The 15889-nt window shown below is 58.8% G+C and overlaps 1 protein-coding gene across 4 annotated transcripts in view; it reads left to right on the forward strand.

Annotated features, from left to right (window-relative positions):
• LINGO1 (leucine rich repeat and Ig domain containing 1) overlaps positions 1–11898 on the forward strand; it is a 188352-nt gene extending 176454 nt beyond the window's left edge. For all 4 annotated transcript variants that reach the window (XM_034994006.1, XM_034994007.1, XM_034994008.1 and 1 more), the window contains one exon: positions 9007–11898. In XM_034994006.1, coding sequence (XP_034849897.1) covers positions 9019–10863 — 1845 coding nt within the window. In that variant the 5' untranslated portion in view covers positions 9007–9018 and the 3' untranslated portion in view covers positions 10864–11898. The remainder of the gene's footprint in view (positions 1–9006) is intronic.
• The last annotated feature ends 3991 nt before the right edge of the window (positions 11899–15889 follow it).

The following is a 15889-nucleotide window of genomic DNA, read 5'->3' on the forward strand; positions in this document are numbered from 1 at the left end:
TCGATGCAGTTGGGGAGGAGGGGGGTGGCCATCTCAAGTCCCTGTATGCAGATGTGAGTTGGGGGTGTCCCAGAGCTAAGAGGGGCTGCTGAGGTGTATGTCCTAGCAGAGGGGTTTCCCACCAGTGTCCCTGCTTGCATACGTCTCCTGGCAGGCTACACACCCTCTAATACTAGGGCAGATCTTCCATCCTGAGCCATCCGGTCTTCCATTTGATTTCTCACACTGAGCTGAATGGGCCTCCCGTGGGTTTTGACTCCACCCTCTTGGCCTGCATCGGGCTCTTTGCATTCTCCTCCTTGGGACACCCCTTAGAGATTTGCAGAGATGTCCCCCCCAAGCCCAGGCTTCTCGTGGACATGGAGCTGGGCAACGACATCGCTTATGGCTGAGCAGAACTTGGCACCGGCCTGTGTCTAACCAGACGGGCTCACCACCTCTGGATTCTGCTCTCGGTGCACAGGTTGCAAAAATGGGTTTTGGCAAGGGGTTGGCCAAGACTCACTTGAGCAGAGAGGGCTTTGAATAGTCAGTGGTGGTAGAAGGGTGTTTTTATTTATAGTTTGCCTGTCCATGTTCTAAAAAACTCACTGGACCTTGGTTTGGGACATATTGGGGTTGTTTTTAAATCTTTTCCCCCTTTTGAGGCAGAAATAACTCAAACCTTCACTTGCCCCTGATCTAGCCCCACCACGGTATCCTGGCAGTACACTGAAGAGAGAAGGGGGCTGTAGTCGGGAGGCCAGGGTTCTTCCGAGGCCCTAGCCCTGAGATGCTGTGGGACCTAGGACAAGTCCCTGATGCTCTCAGGCCTCACTTCCCTCACCTGTGTGGGGGTCTCTAGGGTTACGGTGCCTCTGGAGTCAGACAAGCTCAGGGACCGGGAGGGAGGTGATCTAATGGCTTAGAGCCTCGGTTTCCTCATCCATGAAGTGCGGTATGTGGTGAGGGTTGGTGGCGTCATTCTGCAAAGCACTCTGGGTGTGTTCGATCTAAACATCTTTTTTCTTCCTTCTCTTTGAACTCTCTGCCCCCAGCCCCGAGAGGGCACCGTAAAGTCTGCCCTCCCCTTCGAGGAGTTTCAAGCCCTGAGACATGAAGCCGCTTGCCCACAGCCCTACAGCTCAGCAGGCCCTTGAACCCGACTCAGAGAAAGGCAGTGTAGTATGCAGGAGTGGTCAGACAGCCTTGGGTTCAGCCACCTCAGGCCCCGTCCCAGCTCTGCCATTTATCGCTGTAGGATTCGTGGCAGGCTGCACCACCTCTCTGTGCTTCAGTTATTTCATCTGTAAAACGGGGATCATAGTACCAACCTAATAAGATTGTTGTGAAGAGGAAACAAACTCATGTTTGAGTTCATAGCCTGCTCGCCGTGTGACCTTGAACAAGTTACAGAACCTCTTTGTGACCTTGAGCAAGTTACAGAACTTGTGCGTGCTTCTGTTTTTTCCATCTGCAAAATGGGGATAATGACACAGCCTACCTCAACAGGTTGTGGTGGGAGAGATGAATTTTTGTATGTAAAGTGCTTAGAATCATGCCTGGCACACGAAAGGCCCTCATCACCATCATATTGATCAGGTCTCTGGCCTCCCAATGCCCTGCTGGTTGCACCCTTGCCTGCTCCCTGCCCTGGTCCTCTGAGGCTGTGAGCTCCTCCTCTTCCAACCTGGAGGCTCATGGCCCTCCCAGGTGGGGATTGGCTGGTTTCCAGGCCTCCAAAGCCTGAGATGGGCCCACCTGAGCTGTTCGCAAGGTAGAGGAGCCCTGAGGACTGGGGCAGTCAGGAAGGGATGAGGGGATCTGCCAGGCACCTCCCAAGATGGCCTGGGTGGCGGATGGAGCCAGAGACCTTCAGCGGTACCTTCTTGCCCCTGTGAGCCTAGGTTGGTGTTTTAGAGCCAGAGAGACGTGGGAAGGGAGAGGTAGTGGTACGGACATGGGTTTTCCTTGAGCCTCCTCAGGTCACCACATGGGTGCTTGCCTACCCCTCCTCAATTCTGGGACAGCTCCAATCCAAGGAAGGGTGCTCTTCACTCAGGTGGGCTCAGCACAGACAATATGGAAGTTTCCTAGAACCAGTGGCTCCCTCCCACCCTCTCCAGGACAGCTCCTAGCTTCACAGCTGGACTCTTCCCTCAGAACAAGCCTGTGAAGGGGCAGCCAGGGCCAGAGTGGTCCAGGACTCACCCAAGGTCACACAGCAGGGCAGGTGTGCAGTGAGCCCGGATTGGAGCTCCGGCGTGGGACCTGTGGGCCCAGTGCCCTTTGCTCCCTGAGAAGTGGCCTCCTCTAGGCCTTGCCCTCCCCCTGCTCTTCTCCACCAAGCTGGCCACTCCTGGAGGGCAGAGCCTGTATATAGAAGCCTTTAAACACTAAGAGGCTTGGACAGTTAAAATTCATAATTTATCCTGAAAATAGCCTGGAGCTGTGGGCTGGCTGGAAGGCTGGCAGCTCGAGAGCATCTCTGCTCCCGTGGGGTGGGCTGTGGGATGGGCAGGGGCATCCGGCCCTCAGGTGCGTGGGGTGGGTGCCTGCCCAGGGGCCACACACGGGCAGCCGCCCTAGTGAACGGGCAGGCAGGCCCACTGTGCCCAGTCAGCAGCCTCCAACCTGGCGCAGCTGACAGGCCGGGTGAGCGCCTTCAGAGACGCTTGAGTTTCCACGCACACCTAAGAGATGGCGCTGGAGGCACTGGGCCAGGGAGGCTGTGGAGTGGTGGGAGGAGGGCGGCAGGCCCACACACCCGCATGGGCCACCCTCCCCTACACACACACACACACACACACACACACACACACACACACACGTGCCCCGGGGGGCCCAGCAACTCTGCCAGAAAGAACAAGAGGAAAATAAAAAATTATACACGACAAAGGACATGACCTCAATTTTCTTCCACGTTGATTTTTTTTCCTCCCTGTGGGGGGCAGCTGAAGGAGGAGGAGAAGGGAGAGGATAGGCCAAAGTGGGCACAGCAGCCCAGGAGGAGACAGACAGAGGCTGCCGTGCTGCTCACCCACTGGCCACACAGGCTGGCTCTCTCCTGCGGGAGCCCAGCCCTGGCACCAGACCCCTCCTCTCAGGGTTCCCTGTCGTCCTCCCACATGCCCTGTGCCAGGAGGCAGCCCCCGCCCAATTAGGCTGGCCAGGGACTGAGTTTCCCCCATTAGCAGCTCACACCTTCAACCATTATCAGCCGTTCACACCTCAGCAGGGATTAGCCCTAGAAAGCCAGAATGGAGTGGCTTTAGAAGGAGCCCAGACCGGTCAGGATTTGGGGGAGGAGAAAAGCAATTAGGAGTCCCTGGATGCTCTCCACCCCCCCCCCCCCCCCCCCCCCCCCCTTGGTTTTGCACCAAAAATGCCCCCCCCTTCCCTTCTTGGCCTGTGGAGACTGAGCTCAGGGGACGCCTCCTCCTCCTCCAGGAAGCTCTCGGAAGAGCCTAGACTAGGAGGGGCTGTTCTCAGGAGCTGCCCCAGCCGTTGTTTGACTGGCTTTCACTGCGCCTTTGAGGATGGACGAGGTTCTATCAGCCCTGGCCCTGCCCTGGGGGCTCTCAATCTGGGAGACACAGAGGGAAGGCCCAGAAACTCTGACAGGGGAGAGGCAAGGGAGAGAGGCAAACACAGCAGATCACACACAGACCCTACAGAGATCCAGAGGGGGGCCCCCAGGGGGGTGATCCCTTCTTAAGCTGGAGTCTGCAAGCCGAGCGGGAGGTCTCTGGGCACGTGATGGGCAGCCAAGCAGTGCTGCAGAAGAAAGTCCCTGACCTGGGGTGACCGTTGAGGGCTTCCTAGGCAGACCTCCCTCCACCCCCACGTCCACCCCCCACCCCCACTGACACACTTCATCATTTCAGGACAGGGATCCAGTGGCTTCATGCTCTGGAGCTGAAGGCGAAGAAGGGACCTCAGGCAGGCAGCCGGGCACTTGGGGACAGGGCAAGTCAGGAGGAATCTGCCTGTTCTTTGGTCACTCTGCAGGAGTGCCTTCCCCTTTCTGAGTGATCAGCCCTCCGGCATGGGGTGGAATTGAGGACAGGATGTGGTAACAGGCCTGGGGCCTGGGACAGGCATCATGAGCCCAGGAGCTCCAGGACTGATAGCTGAGTCTGCAGGCCAAGCTCCATCTCCCCCCAACCCAGGCTGCCCCTACCCACCCGCTGCCCCTTTCTCCTCCGTTTTCTCTTCCTCTCTCTTCTCTTCCCTTTCTTTCCCATGTGGCCCATTGTGTGTCTTCTCTATTTCTGTCACCTTTCCCTCTCCTGCTCTTCTGCTCATTTCTGGGGGGCAGAGCTGGATAGGGCTGTAGGCAGATGTTCTGACGCCCTCAGCCCCCTTCCCAGGTCAGCCATCCCTCCTCACTCCTGCTGCAGACCCAGTCATAGATGCGGAGCCTGTGATGGTGCACACCCGCCTCATGTCCACGTGGGGCGACAGCCCGCTGCAGGTGCTCAGGTCCCACAGCCGGGCTGCCCCCCAGAGGCCCTGGCCCCTAGCCATGGCGGCGGGCGCCTCCCTGCCGGGGACCTCATGCCCATGTGTGCTGGGGAGCCCTGCGCTCCCTGCGGAATGCTGAGTGGGAACACCATAAAATATTGATACTATAAACCTAAAATAACTAAACCTTTCATTCTGCGCTGCAGCCGACCCCAAATGAGGTGAGATTCTAGCAGAGACGGTGGCAACAGGCGCCAGAGGAAAAATTCAGCTTGTTCAACACTCACAGTTGAGGAAAGGCTTTTGTGGGGATTGGGGCACAGGGTGCCTACTTGCAGGTATCCAAGGACCGGTGCCTGCCTTGGGCCCGGGGCCTCACCCACTGCCCTGACATGCCTTACCCTCCCTGTGTGTCCAGAAGCATTCACAGCCTGCAGCTCTTGGGGCAAGCGAGTGGACCAGGAGGAATGGAGCTCTCTTGCCTCCTCATTTTGTGCCTAGGCCGGAGGGCAAATGAATTCCCTTTTGGAAGCCTGAGTTCTCATCTGTAAAATGGCTAAAAAAAAATACCTTTTTTGAAATCTACCTTATGAGACGGAGTGACCCCTGTCCTCCCTCCCCAAGTCCACTCCCAGGTGATCCCATGCCCCTCTTGTCCCCATCAGTCACCTGTCCCATCCTGAGCCCCACAGGGGACAGCCCCATGGTGAGACCTTTCAAATAGATCCTTCCAGCCCCAGTGGAACTGCAGTTTGGGGCCTGAGCCCCCACTCCTCTTCACCCCTAACCAGGTTTGAGAATGTTGACTTTCTAGCTGGAAGAAGTCAGTGTCTGCTGTGGGCTCCCTCAGGGAGCCTGGAATCCACCCTTCACTGCACAGTGGAAGAAGTAGCCCAGAGAGGGCAGGCTGTGCCCGAGGTCACACAGCAGAGTGGCCAGTCTGGGGAGCAATGGAGCCAAGCAGTTATGCCCTGGCATATGAGTGAGAGTGTGGTGGTGGTGCGGCCCTCTGCACACGTGTCTGAGGGCTCCGCTCCCCCCATCACTCCGGCACTGGGAGGACTCAGGCTGCTGTGCGCTCTGAACATTGTGCCCCGGGCATGGCTCTCCCTTTGTCTGCCCACCTGCCTGCCTTTGATGTTTATTCCCGTTGTATTTATTGGTCCAATTTTTAGACTCTTGCCTTGTGGGAAGCCCTTCAGGGGGCAGGAGTCCAAAATAAAACGCTGATTAAAATGCATAAAACACTTCTCCTTTGCCATTGCAGGAGTGACCAGCAGGGTTCACGGTGCCAGAAAGGCAGGAGCGACACAGTGCCCATCAGCAGCTCTGGTGACCCCTGCAGACACAGCCCTGTCCGCACCCCTCGATGACAGGGACCCCATAGGGGTGTGAGACTGGGAGACTCGGGCCTGTGTGCCGGCTTGGGCAGGCATCTTAGCCTCTCCAGGCCTCAGTTTCCCCCCCTTTCAGGACAGCCACATGTAAAAGGTGAGGGATGAGGCAGTTTGGGGGTCTTGCCCTCCTGAAGCTGTCTTGGTCCTGTGGAGCGTGGCCTGTTGTTCTGCGGGTCTCTCTGCCAGGTCAGGGGGTCAGGGGGTGGAGGGTGGAGGGCAGCCATGCAAGGCCATGCCAGTCAGCTTTTCCATCAATGGATTTGAATTCCCCAGGTCCCTCACTGCTCACTCAGAGGGCCCTCAACCTCTGCAAAAGCTCTTGCGCACACTTTGTCTGTCCAAGAACATCACCGGGGGCTGTTCTGTGAGACAGAAGCACCCGTGACTGACCCAGCATTAAACATACAGGCACAGCGCCAAGTGCTGAGGCTTTGCAGCATATTTCCCTCTTTGTTCGGGTTGCCAGGAAGCTCACCCCTTTCGTCATTATGCAGGACTCGGTGGTATTCTTCCCTCGTTGGCTTGCTTTATCCTTTTATCGTCTTGTGGCATAATATTTTCTGTCAGTTGGCTCAAGTGATTTTTAGAATGAGGTGTATGCTATACAGCGGTTGCATAATGTCACTACTAATAAGTCTAAGATGCTTCGAAGTGATGGGAAAAAGATGATTTCTGACTGCGTAGGTTACGGATGGCTTCCTGGAGGAGGTGGCTTTTGAGAAAGGAGGTCATAAAGGCCGCTGGGGCAGGAGGCTGAGAGCGGTCTCCAAAAGGATGGTTTAGAGCCAGGACAAGGTGGGGACACCTGGGTGGCTTCATGGGGCAGACTGGTGGGAGATGCGAACATGGGTCGGGGGGAGGCAAGGTGGTGGTGGTGCTTTGAATGCCTTATTCTGGTGTGTGTGAGGGGTTTCTGAACATCTCAGGTGACCTGTGCCCTGGCTGTCCCCCCTCTCGGTCCTCAGCCCCCTCTCCAGCAGCCTCCACCTCGCCCACCAGCCCAGCCCTGAGCTGGGCGCTCAAAGTCCCATTTACCTCCCCAGGTCCCCAGCCTCACTCCCGCACCAGCCCCAGCTGCCGGCCCAATTACGTATCGATCGCCTGTCAGGATGTTTGCTTTTCTGGTGGGTCACTGGGGGAGCATGTGTGGCTGTGGGAAATGGCCTGGTGGGGGTGGGGTGGGGGAGGCCGAACCACAGAGTCTAGAGAGAGGATGAGAGGGGCTGAGGGGAGGGGGGTGGACAAAGCCGCTGGGGATAGCGAAACCTTGCAGATTCCATAACATGTCAGTGACACCCAGAGCCCCCTCTGGTTAATCAGTCACTTAGTCCATCAACGACCAGGGAGCACCTGTCAGGCCTGGGAGGCCGCTGGAGCACTGGAAGGTGTGTGGCATGTCCCGCAGAGCAGAACTCTGCTCCCAGATCCACCCCCTCTGCGGGCTGGAGCCACAAGCTCTTTGAGCCCCCGTTGCCTGAAGGGGCGAAGGGTGGGTGACAAGACCTGCAGCCATGAAAGCAGAGGCTCTGTGCAGGTGTAGGGGTGGTGCTGGGAGAGTTGAGGTAGGGATGTGGGACCCCCCCCAGCCTGGGCTTCCCCTTCCTGCAGTGAGCCCCCCTGGGCGCCATGTGTGTGGGGCGTGTGAACAGGCAGCAGTCAGGCTCTGGTTCAGCCCCTGGGGCCATCTGGCCCACCCTCTGGAGTTTGGAGAAGTCCTCCTAGCCCCCTACTTACCCTGCTGGGCCAGTTTCCCAGGCGGTGGCACAGAGGAGGGACGGAGGAGATGGGGAGGCAGTCTGGGCACAAGTAGGAATAAGTCGCCTCGCAACACGGCTGGGAGAGGGTCATGGGGGGCTAGCTCCCACACACCCCTTGCTTACTCCTCTTGCAGCCTGCACTCAAGCTGGGCCCCCCTCCTGGTGCCGTTACCCCTGTGAAAGCCACCCAAGCCCTGCATGTTCCTCAGGGCCCAGCTGTGATGAGCCTCGTGTCCTCAGTGCTGCAGCGGGGACTGGCCTCTAGCTAGCGGCCCGGCCCGTGGCCCTGACTGTACCCACCTCAGACCAGCAGCTGCACAGAACCCTGGCTCTAGGAGGGGTGTGATCGGAACTCCGAGACATAGACAGATGAAGTCTGGTGGCCCTTCATCTCCCCCTATCTCCCCCTGGGGGTCAGAAAAATCTTCTCGGAGCAGTAGATATTAAATCAGGCCATGGAGATGGGGTTTCAACAGGCAGGGGAAGGGGCATTCTAGGAAGAAAGAACTGCAAGGGCCAAGGTCAGGAACAGTTGTTCACTGGGCCCTGAGCCCTGAGCTCGGGAGGCCGGGGGGGTCACAGTGGACCTGGAGGAAGGGGAGAGTCGGAGAGACTCCACGGCGAGGGGGCGGGCATCAGGGCAGAGTCCCAGCTTTCTGGCTGGGGAGCCCACCACTGATCAGGAAAGCCCACTGGGGAGCAGATTCATGAACACGGGCAGGTGCCACTGGGTTTGCTGATATCCCAGGGCTCTTGGGCTGGGGTTCAACTGCAGTGGTGGTGAGGAGAGGGCCATGGTGTCTGTGCCTGGGGAAGCTCAGGCTGAGAGGGTGACCCCCAGCAGCCTCAGGAGCCCTGGCCTGGCAGGCTGGGGACCAGACATACTCCTCTGCAGGCTGTTCCCGGAGGCTTCAGCCTCTGAGCCCTTTTGATTCCCTCTGTGAGCCCTGAGGGCAACTCAGCAGGTCTGGCTTTATCCCTGATGAGCACCAGGGGAAGCTGAGGCTCAGGGTGTGCGGTGGGGTATGGGGTGCATGCCTGGATCACATTGCCTATGAAACATAAAATGTAAAGGAGGTGGACGCCACCTGGGGTGCCAATGCCAGGCTCCTCTTCAGTGCACCCCACCCCCCATCCCAGGGATGCTGGGGAATTCCTTTGGGAGGGCTCTGGGCAGGGTCAGGAGCACGGAGGAAGCAGTGTGGGGTGGCAGGAGACTCTCTGGCCTGGGTGTCTGGATCTCACTCGGGGGTCCTGGGTGGGTGTCCTGTGCCACTCTGGGCCCCCCACCCCCGCTCTCTGTCTGTGTCACTGACCCCCTGACAGGGCAGGAGGGCCCAGGGTGGGGCCGGCCAAACACGGTCCCCTAACCGCCACCTCTGTCCTGTGCTTGCTCCTGGCTGTAGGTGAGCGAGAGGATGCTGGCGGGGGGCGCGAGGAGCATGCCCAGCCCCCTCCTGGCCTGCTGGCAGCCCATCCTCCTGCTGGTGCTGGGCTCGGTGCTGTCAGGCTCGGCCTCCGGCTGCCCGCCCCGCTGCGAGTGCTCGGCCCAGGAGCGGGCCGTGCTCTGTCACCGCAAGCGCTTCGTGGCGGTCCCTGAGGGCATCCCCACCGAGACCCGCCTGCTGGACCTGGGCAAGAACCGCATCAAGACACTCAACCAGGACGAGTTCGCCAGCTTCCCGCACCTGGAAGAGCTGGAGCTCAACGAGAACATCGTGAGCGCCGTGGAGCCCGGCGCCTTCAACAACCTCTTCAGCCTGCGGACGCTGGGGCTGCGCAGCAACCGGCTGAAGCTCATCCCCCTGGGCGTCTTCACGGGCCTCAGTAACCTGACCAAGCTGGACATCAGCGAGAATAAGATCGTCATCCTGCTGGACTACATGTTCCAGGACCTGTACAACCTCAAGTCGCTGGAGGTCGGCGACAATGACCTCGTCTACATCTCCCACCGGGCCTTCAGCGGCCTCAACAGCCTGGAGCAGCTGACGCTGGAGAAATGCAACCTGACCTCCATCCCCACCGAGGCGCTGTCCCACCTGCACAGCCTCATCGTCCTGAGGCTCCGGCACCTCAACATCAACGCCATTCGGGACTACTCCTTCAAGAGGTTGTACCGGCTCAAGGTCTTGGAGATCTCCCACTGGCCCTATTTGGACACCATGACACCCAACTGCCTCTATGGCCTCAATCTGACCTCCCTGTCCATCACCCACTGCAACCTGACCGCCGTGCCCTACCTGGCCGTGCGCCACCTGGTCTATCTCCGCTTCCTGAACCTCTCCTACAATCCCATCAGCACCATCGAGGGCTCCATGTTGCATGAGCTGCTGCGGCTGCAGGAGATCCAGCTGGTGGGTGGGCAGCTGGCCGTGGTGGAGCCCTACGCCTTCCGCGGCCTCAACTACCTGCGCGTGCTCAACGTCTCGGGCAACCAGCTGACCACCCTGGAGGAGTCGGCCTTCCACTCGGTGGGCAACCTGGAGACGCTCATCCTGGACTCCAACCCGCTGGCCTGCGACTGCCGGCTCCTGTGGGTGTTCCGGCGCCGCTGGCGGCTCAACTTCAACCGGCAGCAGCCCACGTGTGCCACGCCCGAGTTCGTCCAGGGCAAGGAGTTCAAGGACTTCCCCGACGTGCTCCTGCCCAACTACTTCACCTGCCGCCGCGCCCGCATCCGGGACCGCAAGGCGCAGCAGGTGTTCGTGGACGAGGGCCACACGGTGCAGTTCGTGTGCCGGGCGGACGGCGACCCGCCGCCCGCCATCCTCTGGCTCTCGCCCCGCAAGCACCTGGTTTCGGCCAAGAGCAATGGGCGGCTCACAGTCTTTCCCGACGGCACGCTGGAGGTGCGCTACGCCCAGGTGCAGGACAACGGCACGTACCTGTGCATCGCGGCCAACGCAGGCGGCAACGACTCGATGCCGGCCCACCTGCACGTGCGTAGCTACTCGCCCGACTGGCCCCATCAGCCCAACAAGACCTTCGCTTTCATCTCCAACCAGCCGGGTGAGGGAGAGGCCAACAGCACCCGAGCCACCGTGCCTTTCCCCTTTGACATCAAGACCCTCATCATCGCCACCACCATGGGCTTCATCTCTTTCCTGGGCGTCGTCCTCTTCTGCCTGGTGCTGTTGTTCCTCTGGAGCCGGGGCAAGGGCAACACGAAGCACAACATCGAGATCGAGTACGTGCCCCGCAAGTCGGACGCGGGCATCAGCTCCGCCGACGCGCCCCGCAAGTTCAACATGAAGATGATCTGAGGACGGGGCGGGGGGGGGCAGGGACCCCCGGGGCAGCCCGGGCAGGGGAAGGGGCCTGGCCACTGAGCGCTCGCTCCTCAGTCCTTCCCGCCGCTCCCCTGGCCCTCCACACACACCCCTGTTCTCTGCGGCTCCCCCCCCACCCCCCACCCCCTGCTGGCCCTCACTGCCTGCCCTCTGTCTACCAGGACCTCCGCAGGCCAGGCCTGGGGACCCCACCTGCACAGGGCCACACGTTGACAGACTGGAGTCGGAAGCCGACAGACCGACACGCGGCACAGTCAATAATTCAATAAAAAAAAGTTACGAGCTTCCTCTGTAACTTGGGTTTCAATAATTATGGATTTTTATGAAAACTTGAAATAATAAAAAGAGAAAAAAAAAAACCTATTTCCTATAGCTAGTCGGAATGCAAACTTTTGACATCCTGATTGCTCCAGGGCCCTCTTCCAACTCAGTTTCTTGTTTTTCTCTTCTTCCTCCCCCTCCTCCTCCTCCTTCTCTTCCTCCTTTCTCTTCTCTTCCCCTATGGGGAGGGATCACTCAGGAAAACAGGAAAGGAGGCTCCAGCCCCCCTGCCCGGGCAGCTGACAGGAGCGGGCAGGGCGGCAGGTGTGGGCCCGGCTCCGGGCTGGCCATCTGCAGGGAGCAGGCGGAGGAGACAGGGCTGCCTGGTGGGGGTGGGGGCTGGTGGCCAAGCCGCCGGGAAGCAGTACTGCTGGGGGTCGGGGGCCCGACTCGGGTGTGGCTGAGACTCTGGACAGGGGCTGGGGTCCTCCTGCAGGACGGCACAGTCAGTGCAGAGGGCCAGGGGCTGGAGGCAGGACCGAGGCCTAACTTCTGGTCCCAGCTCTGCCACTGACTTACTGTGTGGTTTCAGACAGGTCACTGACCCTCTCTGGGCCTCAGTCTCCACATCTGTACAAATGGAAACGTGACCCCCCCGCCCTGCCTACCTCACAGGGCTGTTGTGAGGAATTGATGAGATGATGTATGTGAAACACTTTGTAACCTGTAAAGCGCTGTGCACATGTGTGGGTGACTGTTCTCATTATGGTCATTATTATCTCACCATGGGGGGAGCGTGGGGTCAGGCTTGGGGGCAGATCGGGGAAGGGCCGCTGGCTCCAGGGACTTGCAGAGGCTCTCCTTAGAACAGCGGCCCGGGCCGCCGCCATCCGATGAGCCTAGCCCGGGCTCTGAAGAGCCATGGGTGTGGGAGCGGGGTCCACTGCACTGGAAGTGACCTGGAGGGTCAGACGCCACCCCGCCCGCTCACACCAAACCGGGCCGCTCCAAACTCGGCCTTGGGAAGGGCTGCCCCAGATGACAGAATTGCCAAGGGCCAGTCCGGTCGCCCTGTCACCTTCCCTGACTCCGTGGGCCCTGACTCAAGAGGCTGGGGACTAGCTCGGCCAGCATCTCTGTCGGGCAGGGAGGGCGCCTGTTGGTGTGGAAAAAGGTTGATGGTTCCTGGGGAGCAGGCTAGACTAGTGATTATGGGCTCTGAGCTCTGAGCTTTGGGCTTGAGGTCCTGTTCTAGCACCAGCTAGCTCTTCAGGATTGTTACTTAACCCCTCTGAGCCTCGGTCTGCTTCTCTGTCACATAAAGATGATCTTACTACTTTTGGTCATTAGGACGTTAAATGAAGGAGCATAGGTGTATTTGTTGTTTGGTGTGGTACCTGGCACCCATTAAGCCCTCTACTGGTGCTGGTGGTGATTCCTATCAAGGCCAACTCTGGTGCAGATGCAGAGGCTGAGGACCAGAGAGGATGGTAGCATATCCAAAGCCACAAGGCTAAGTGATAGGACCAGGGCCTGGGAGTTCCAGACTCCCAGAGCCACAGACTCCTAAGCCTGGCTTGGGACTTCTCAGAGCCAGGCCTGGGGACCCCCCCCCCCCCAGCAGGAGACCGCTTTGGGGAGCACAGGAGCAGAGAGGGGAGTCCTTGGGCAAGGGGGTGGCTTGTACATAACAAGAGGCCAGTGGTATCACATGAGGCTCCAAGAACCTGATAGGCCTGCTCACCTCCAGAGAGAGACAGGCACACAGCCTGTCCATGGCCCCAGCCCTAGATACCTTGTTGGGCACCGTTCTCCCTCAGGAGCCAGCCCGTGGGATTGTTACTTACCCCTCTGAGACGCCTAGGGTTTTACAAGCTTCTGGTAAGAGCAAGCAGTTCAAGGGGCCAGTTTATTCTTGGCTACTTCGAGGGAACCGGACCTCTGAGGAACTTCAAGGACACAAGAAAATTGTGAGGTTGTTTTCAGATAGGGGAGAGAGTCCTTTGGGGGGAATGCGAATGCTCAGGGCAGGAGGCTGGGTTGGCCCAAGCAAAGGCAGCCTGGGTTTTAGAGCAGCCCCTTCCTAGGCGTGGGACCTCCATCTATCAAAGATAGTCATGAACTCAAGAGCCCTGCCAGATTGAAGGGGGAATGACCTGCAGAGTCAGACGGCAGCAAGCACCTGGTCACCACCAGCCCGCCCCCGCCCCTGGTGTACTCCTCACCAGTGAGAATTGGGGGCCCGGAGAGGGGAAGTAACACATGCAGAGTCACCCAGCAGAGTGATGGATGGGGCCTGGGCTTTGGGGTCAGGCAGATCTCGGGTCCAGTTCCATCTCAGGTGTGACAGTTGTTTGCTGCTGTACGATTTTCACCACCATGGCATCCTTACGGAGAGGCAGGGAAGTGGCAGGTATACTCAGGAATGGGGAAGGAAAGGGGCCGGACGGGGGACAGTGGGAAACAGGGAGCTGGAACTTCAAATGAGACTGGGGTAGAAGCCAAGCCTGGCGATGTCCTCTGATTTGCCACGGAAAGCCTCAGGGCTGTGTGGGAGGATGGGAGCAGACGCAGGCCATCACTGCAGTTTGCCCAGGACAGAAAGAGTGGCCATGCTCTGGGGCCCTGGAGGACAAGGCCTCCTCCTGCGTGTGTTTGCAGGGATGGAGGTGACAGGGAGCCAGGGAGAAGGGGTCAGAGGAGCAGTGTAGACCCTGGCCAGTATTAGGAGTCCTGGGGGACCTTGAGCCTTTTAGGGCCTGAAGTCAAGGTTCATGAGGTATAAGGAGGGAGCGCAGCACAGACCATCTGGAATTAAGTGATTTATTGGGGACCTCACAGAACCTGGTTCCGTGGGCTATCACCTTTCCTGCTTCTCTCCCCAATATTATGTCCTCTGATAACACAGGGTTAAAAGTCACCCCAGCTCCCATTCCAAAACCCCAACTCCAGCCTCTCTCAGAGTCTGGCTTGCTAGGGTCTCTGATCTCTTCATTCAGTCTCCTGAGGAGAAGAATCTGATTGGCCACCTGCCAACCAATGGATTGGCTGCCTTAAGTCAGGTGCTCATCCCTTTATCCAATTAGCTGAGGCCAAGGAACTCAACCGGCTCTAAGCCAAGTTTGGGTGAAGATGATGCGGAAAGACCTATCAGGGACCCTATCAGTTATTTATTGCTACATGACAACCACCCCAAAACTTAGTGGTTCAAAATAACAAGCATTTATTTGCTCCAAAGCGCAACCTGGGCAGGGCTTGGTAAAGGCAGCTCGGCGCTGCTGTGCGTGGTATTGATTAGGGAGCCTTGACTGTGGCCGGAAGATCCACAGCGGCTTCTGGCCAGGGCTGTCTCAGCGGGGGAGGCCGGAAGGGCTGTAGGCCAGCCTGCTCCTCCATTTCCCTGTGGTCTCTCCAGCAAGCTAGCTGGACTTTTTCATGGTGGCTCGGCACTCCAAGACGGCAAAACGGAAACTGCCAGGTCTCTCGAAGCCTAGGCCAGGAATCAAGGCAAGTCACAGGCCCGCCTGGCTTCGAGGGGAGGGAGGACAGCCTCCAGCTCTTGGTGGGAGGAGCAGTGAAGTCACAGGACACAAGGGCATGCAGGACGCGAGGGTTAGTGCAGCCACCTCTGGGGACCTCCACAGGGACCTCAGAGGCGCCTTTGTCCCCTTAGGAACCACTCATTGGCACACAGGCCTCTACAGTTTACCTGGGAGTAGGGAATTAGGGAGCGAAGATGACTGCCCCACAGATGGGTCTCTAGCTGGTAAGGAAAGAGTCAGGACTTGAACCAAGGTTGCTGCCCCTGAGCAAGTGTCCCTTTGAGCAGAAAGGAGGTGGGGGCTCCCCTGGAGTTATATGGCAATAGTAATAGTCATCACTGCCCACAGTCCAGACGCTTCCCCTACATTGTCTTTTTTTTTTTTTTTTTTTTAAGTAGGCTCCACACCCAGCATGGAGCCCAATGTGGGGCTTGAACTCACGACCCTGAGATCAAAACCTGAGCTGAGATCAAGAGTCTGACGCTTAATCGCCTGGGCCACCCAGGTACCCCTCACTTATGTTGTCTCATTTAATCCCGCCACAAGGAGGTTCTAATCTCCTTTTCCGAAGAGAAGGCAGGCTCAGGGAGAAGTGACTGTCCCGGGCTCCCCACCAGGGAGGTGATGAAGCCCAGATTCCTACTCAGGGTGCCAGGACTTCACAGCAGACAAAGCACCAGACTGGGCCCCTCACATTGAACCACCCTGGAACCAGGCTTCTCCTGTGTGGACGTGGCCACAGCCGTGTCACCTCCCGTGGCCGCCTTCCTTTGTGGGCCGGGATGGGTCGGTAGTGGACCATGTGCTGTGGGACAGGTGGGTGAGTGCAGGGGCGGTGGGGGGGGGGGGGGCCCGATCAAGGCTTTCACCAGTCCTTTCCCCTCCCAGCCCCCAGTCCACCTGGCCTCTCTGTGGGACCCAGAGGCCCAGCAGCCTGTTGTGAAGACCTGCAATCTGGCCCTGGTACCTACTGGGGCACTGGGTACTACTGGGCAGGGGTCCATGTAGCGCAGCCCTGGGGGTTTAGAGCCTTCTCCTGGGGGCGCCAGCTCTGACTGCCCGAGGTAGTTGATTGCTCAGCCTATAAAGGGATTTGCAGCCTCCCCATAAACTATTACGGCTCATGCTGTGTCCCCAGCCCAGGCCCTGTCATCGTGCCGGTGGACTGCTGGTGTCTGGGAAGGCTAGGGTGGTGG

This window comes from Mirounga leonina, unplaced genomic scaffold (genome assembly GCF_011800145.1).
Source record: "Mirounga leonina isolate KUSES-001 unplaced genomic scaffold, KU_Mleo_1.0 Mir_91, whole genome shotgun sequence".
NCBI classification, from domain to species: Eukaryota; Metazoa; Chordata; class Mammalia; order Carnivora; family Phocidae; genus Mirounga; species Mirounga leonina.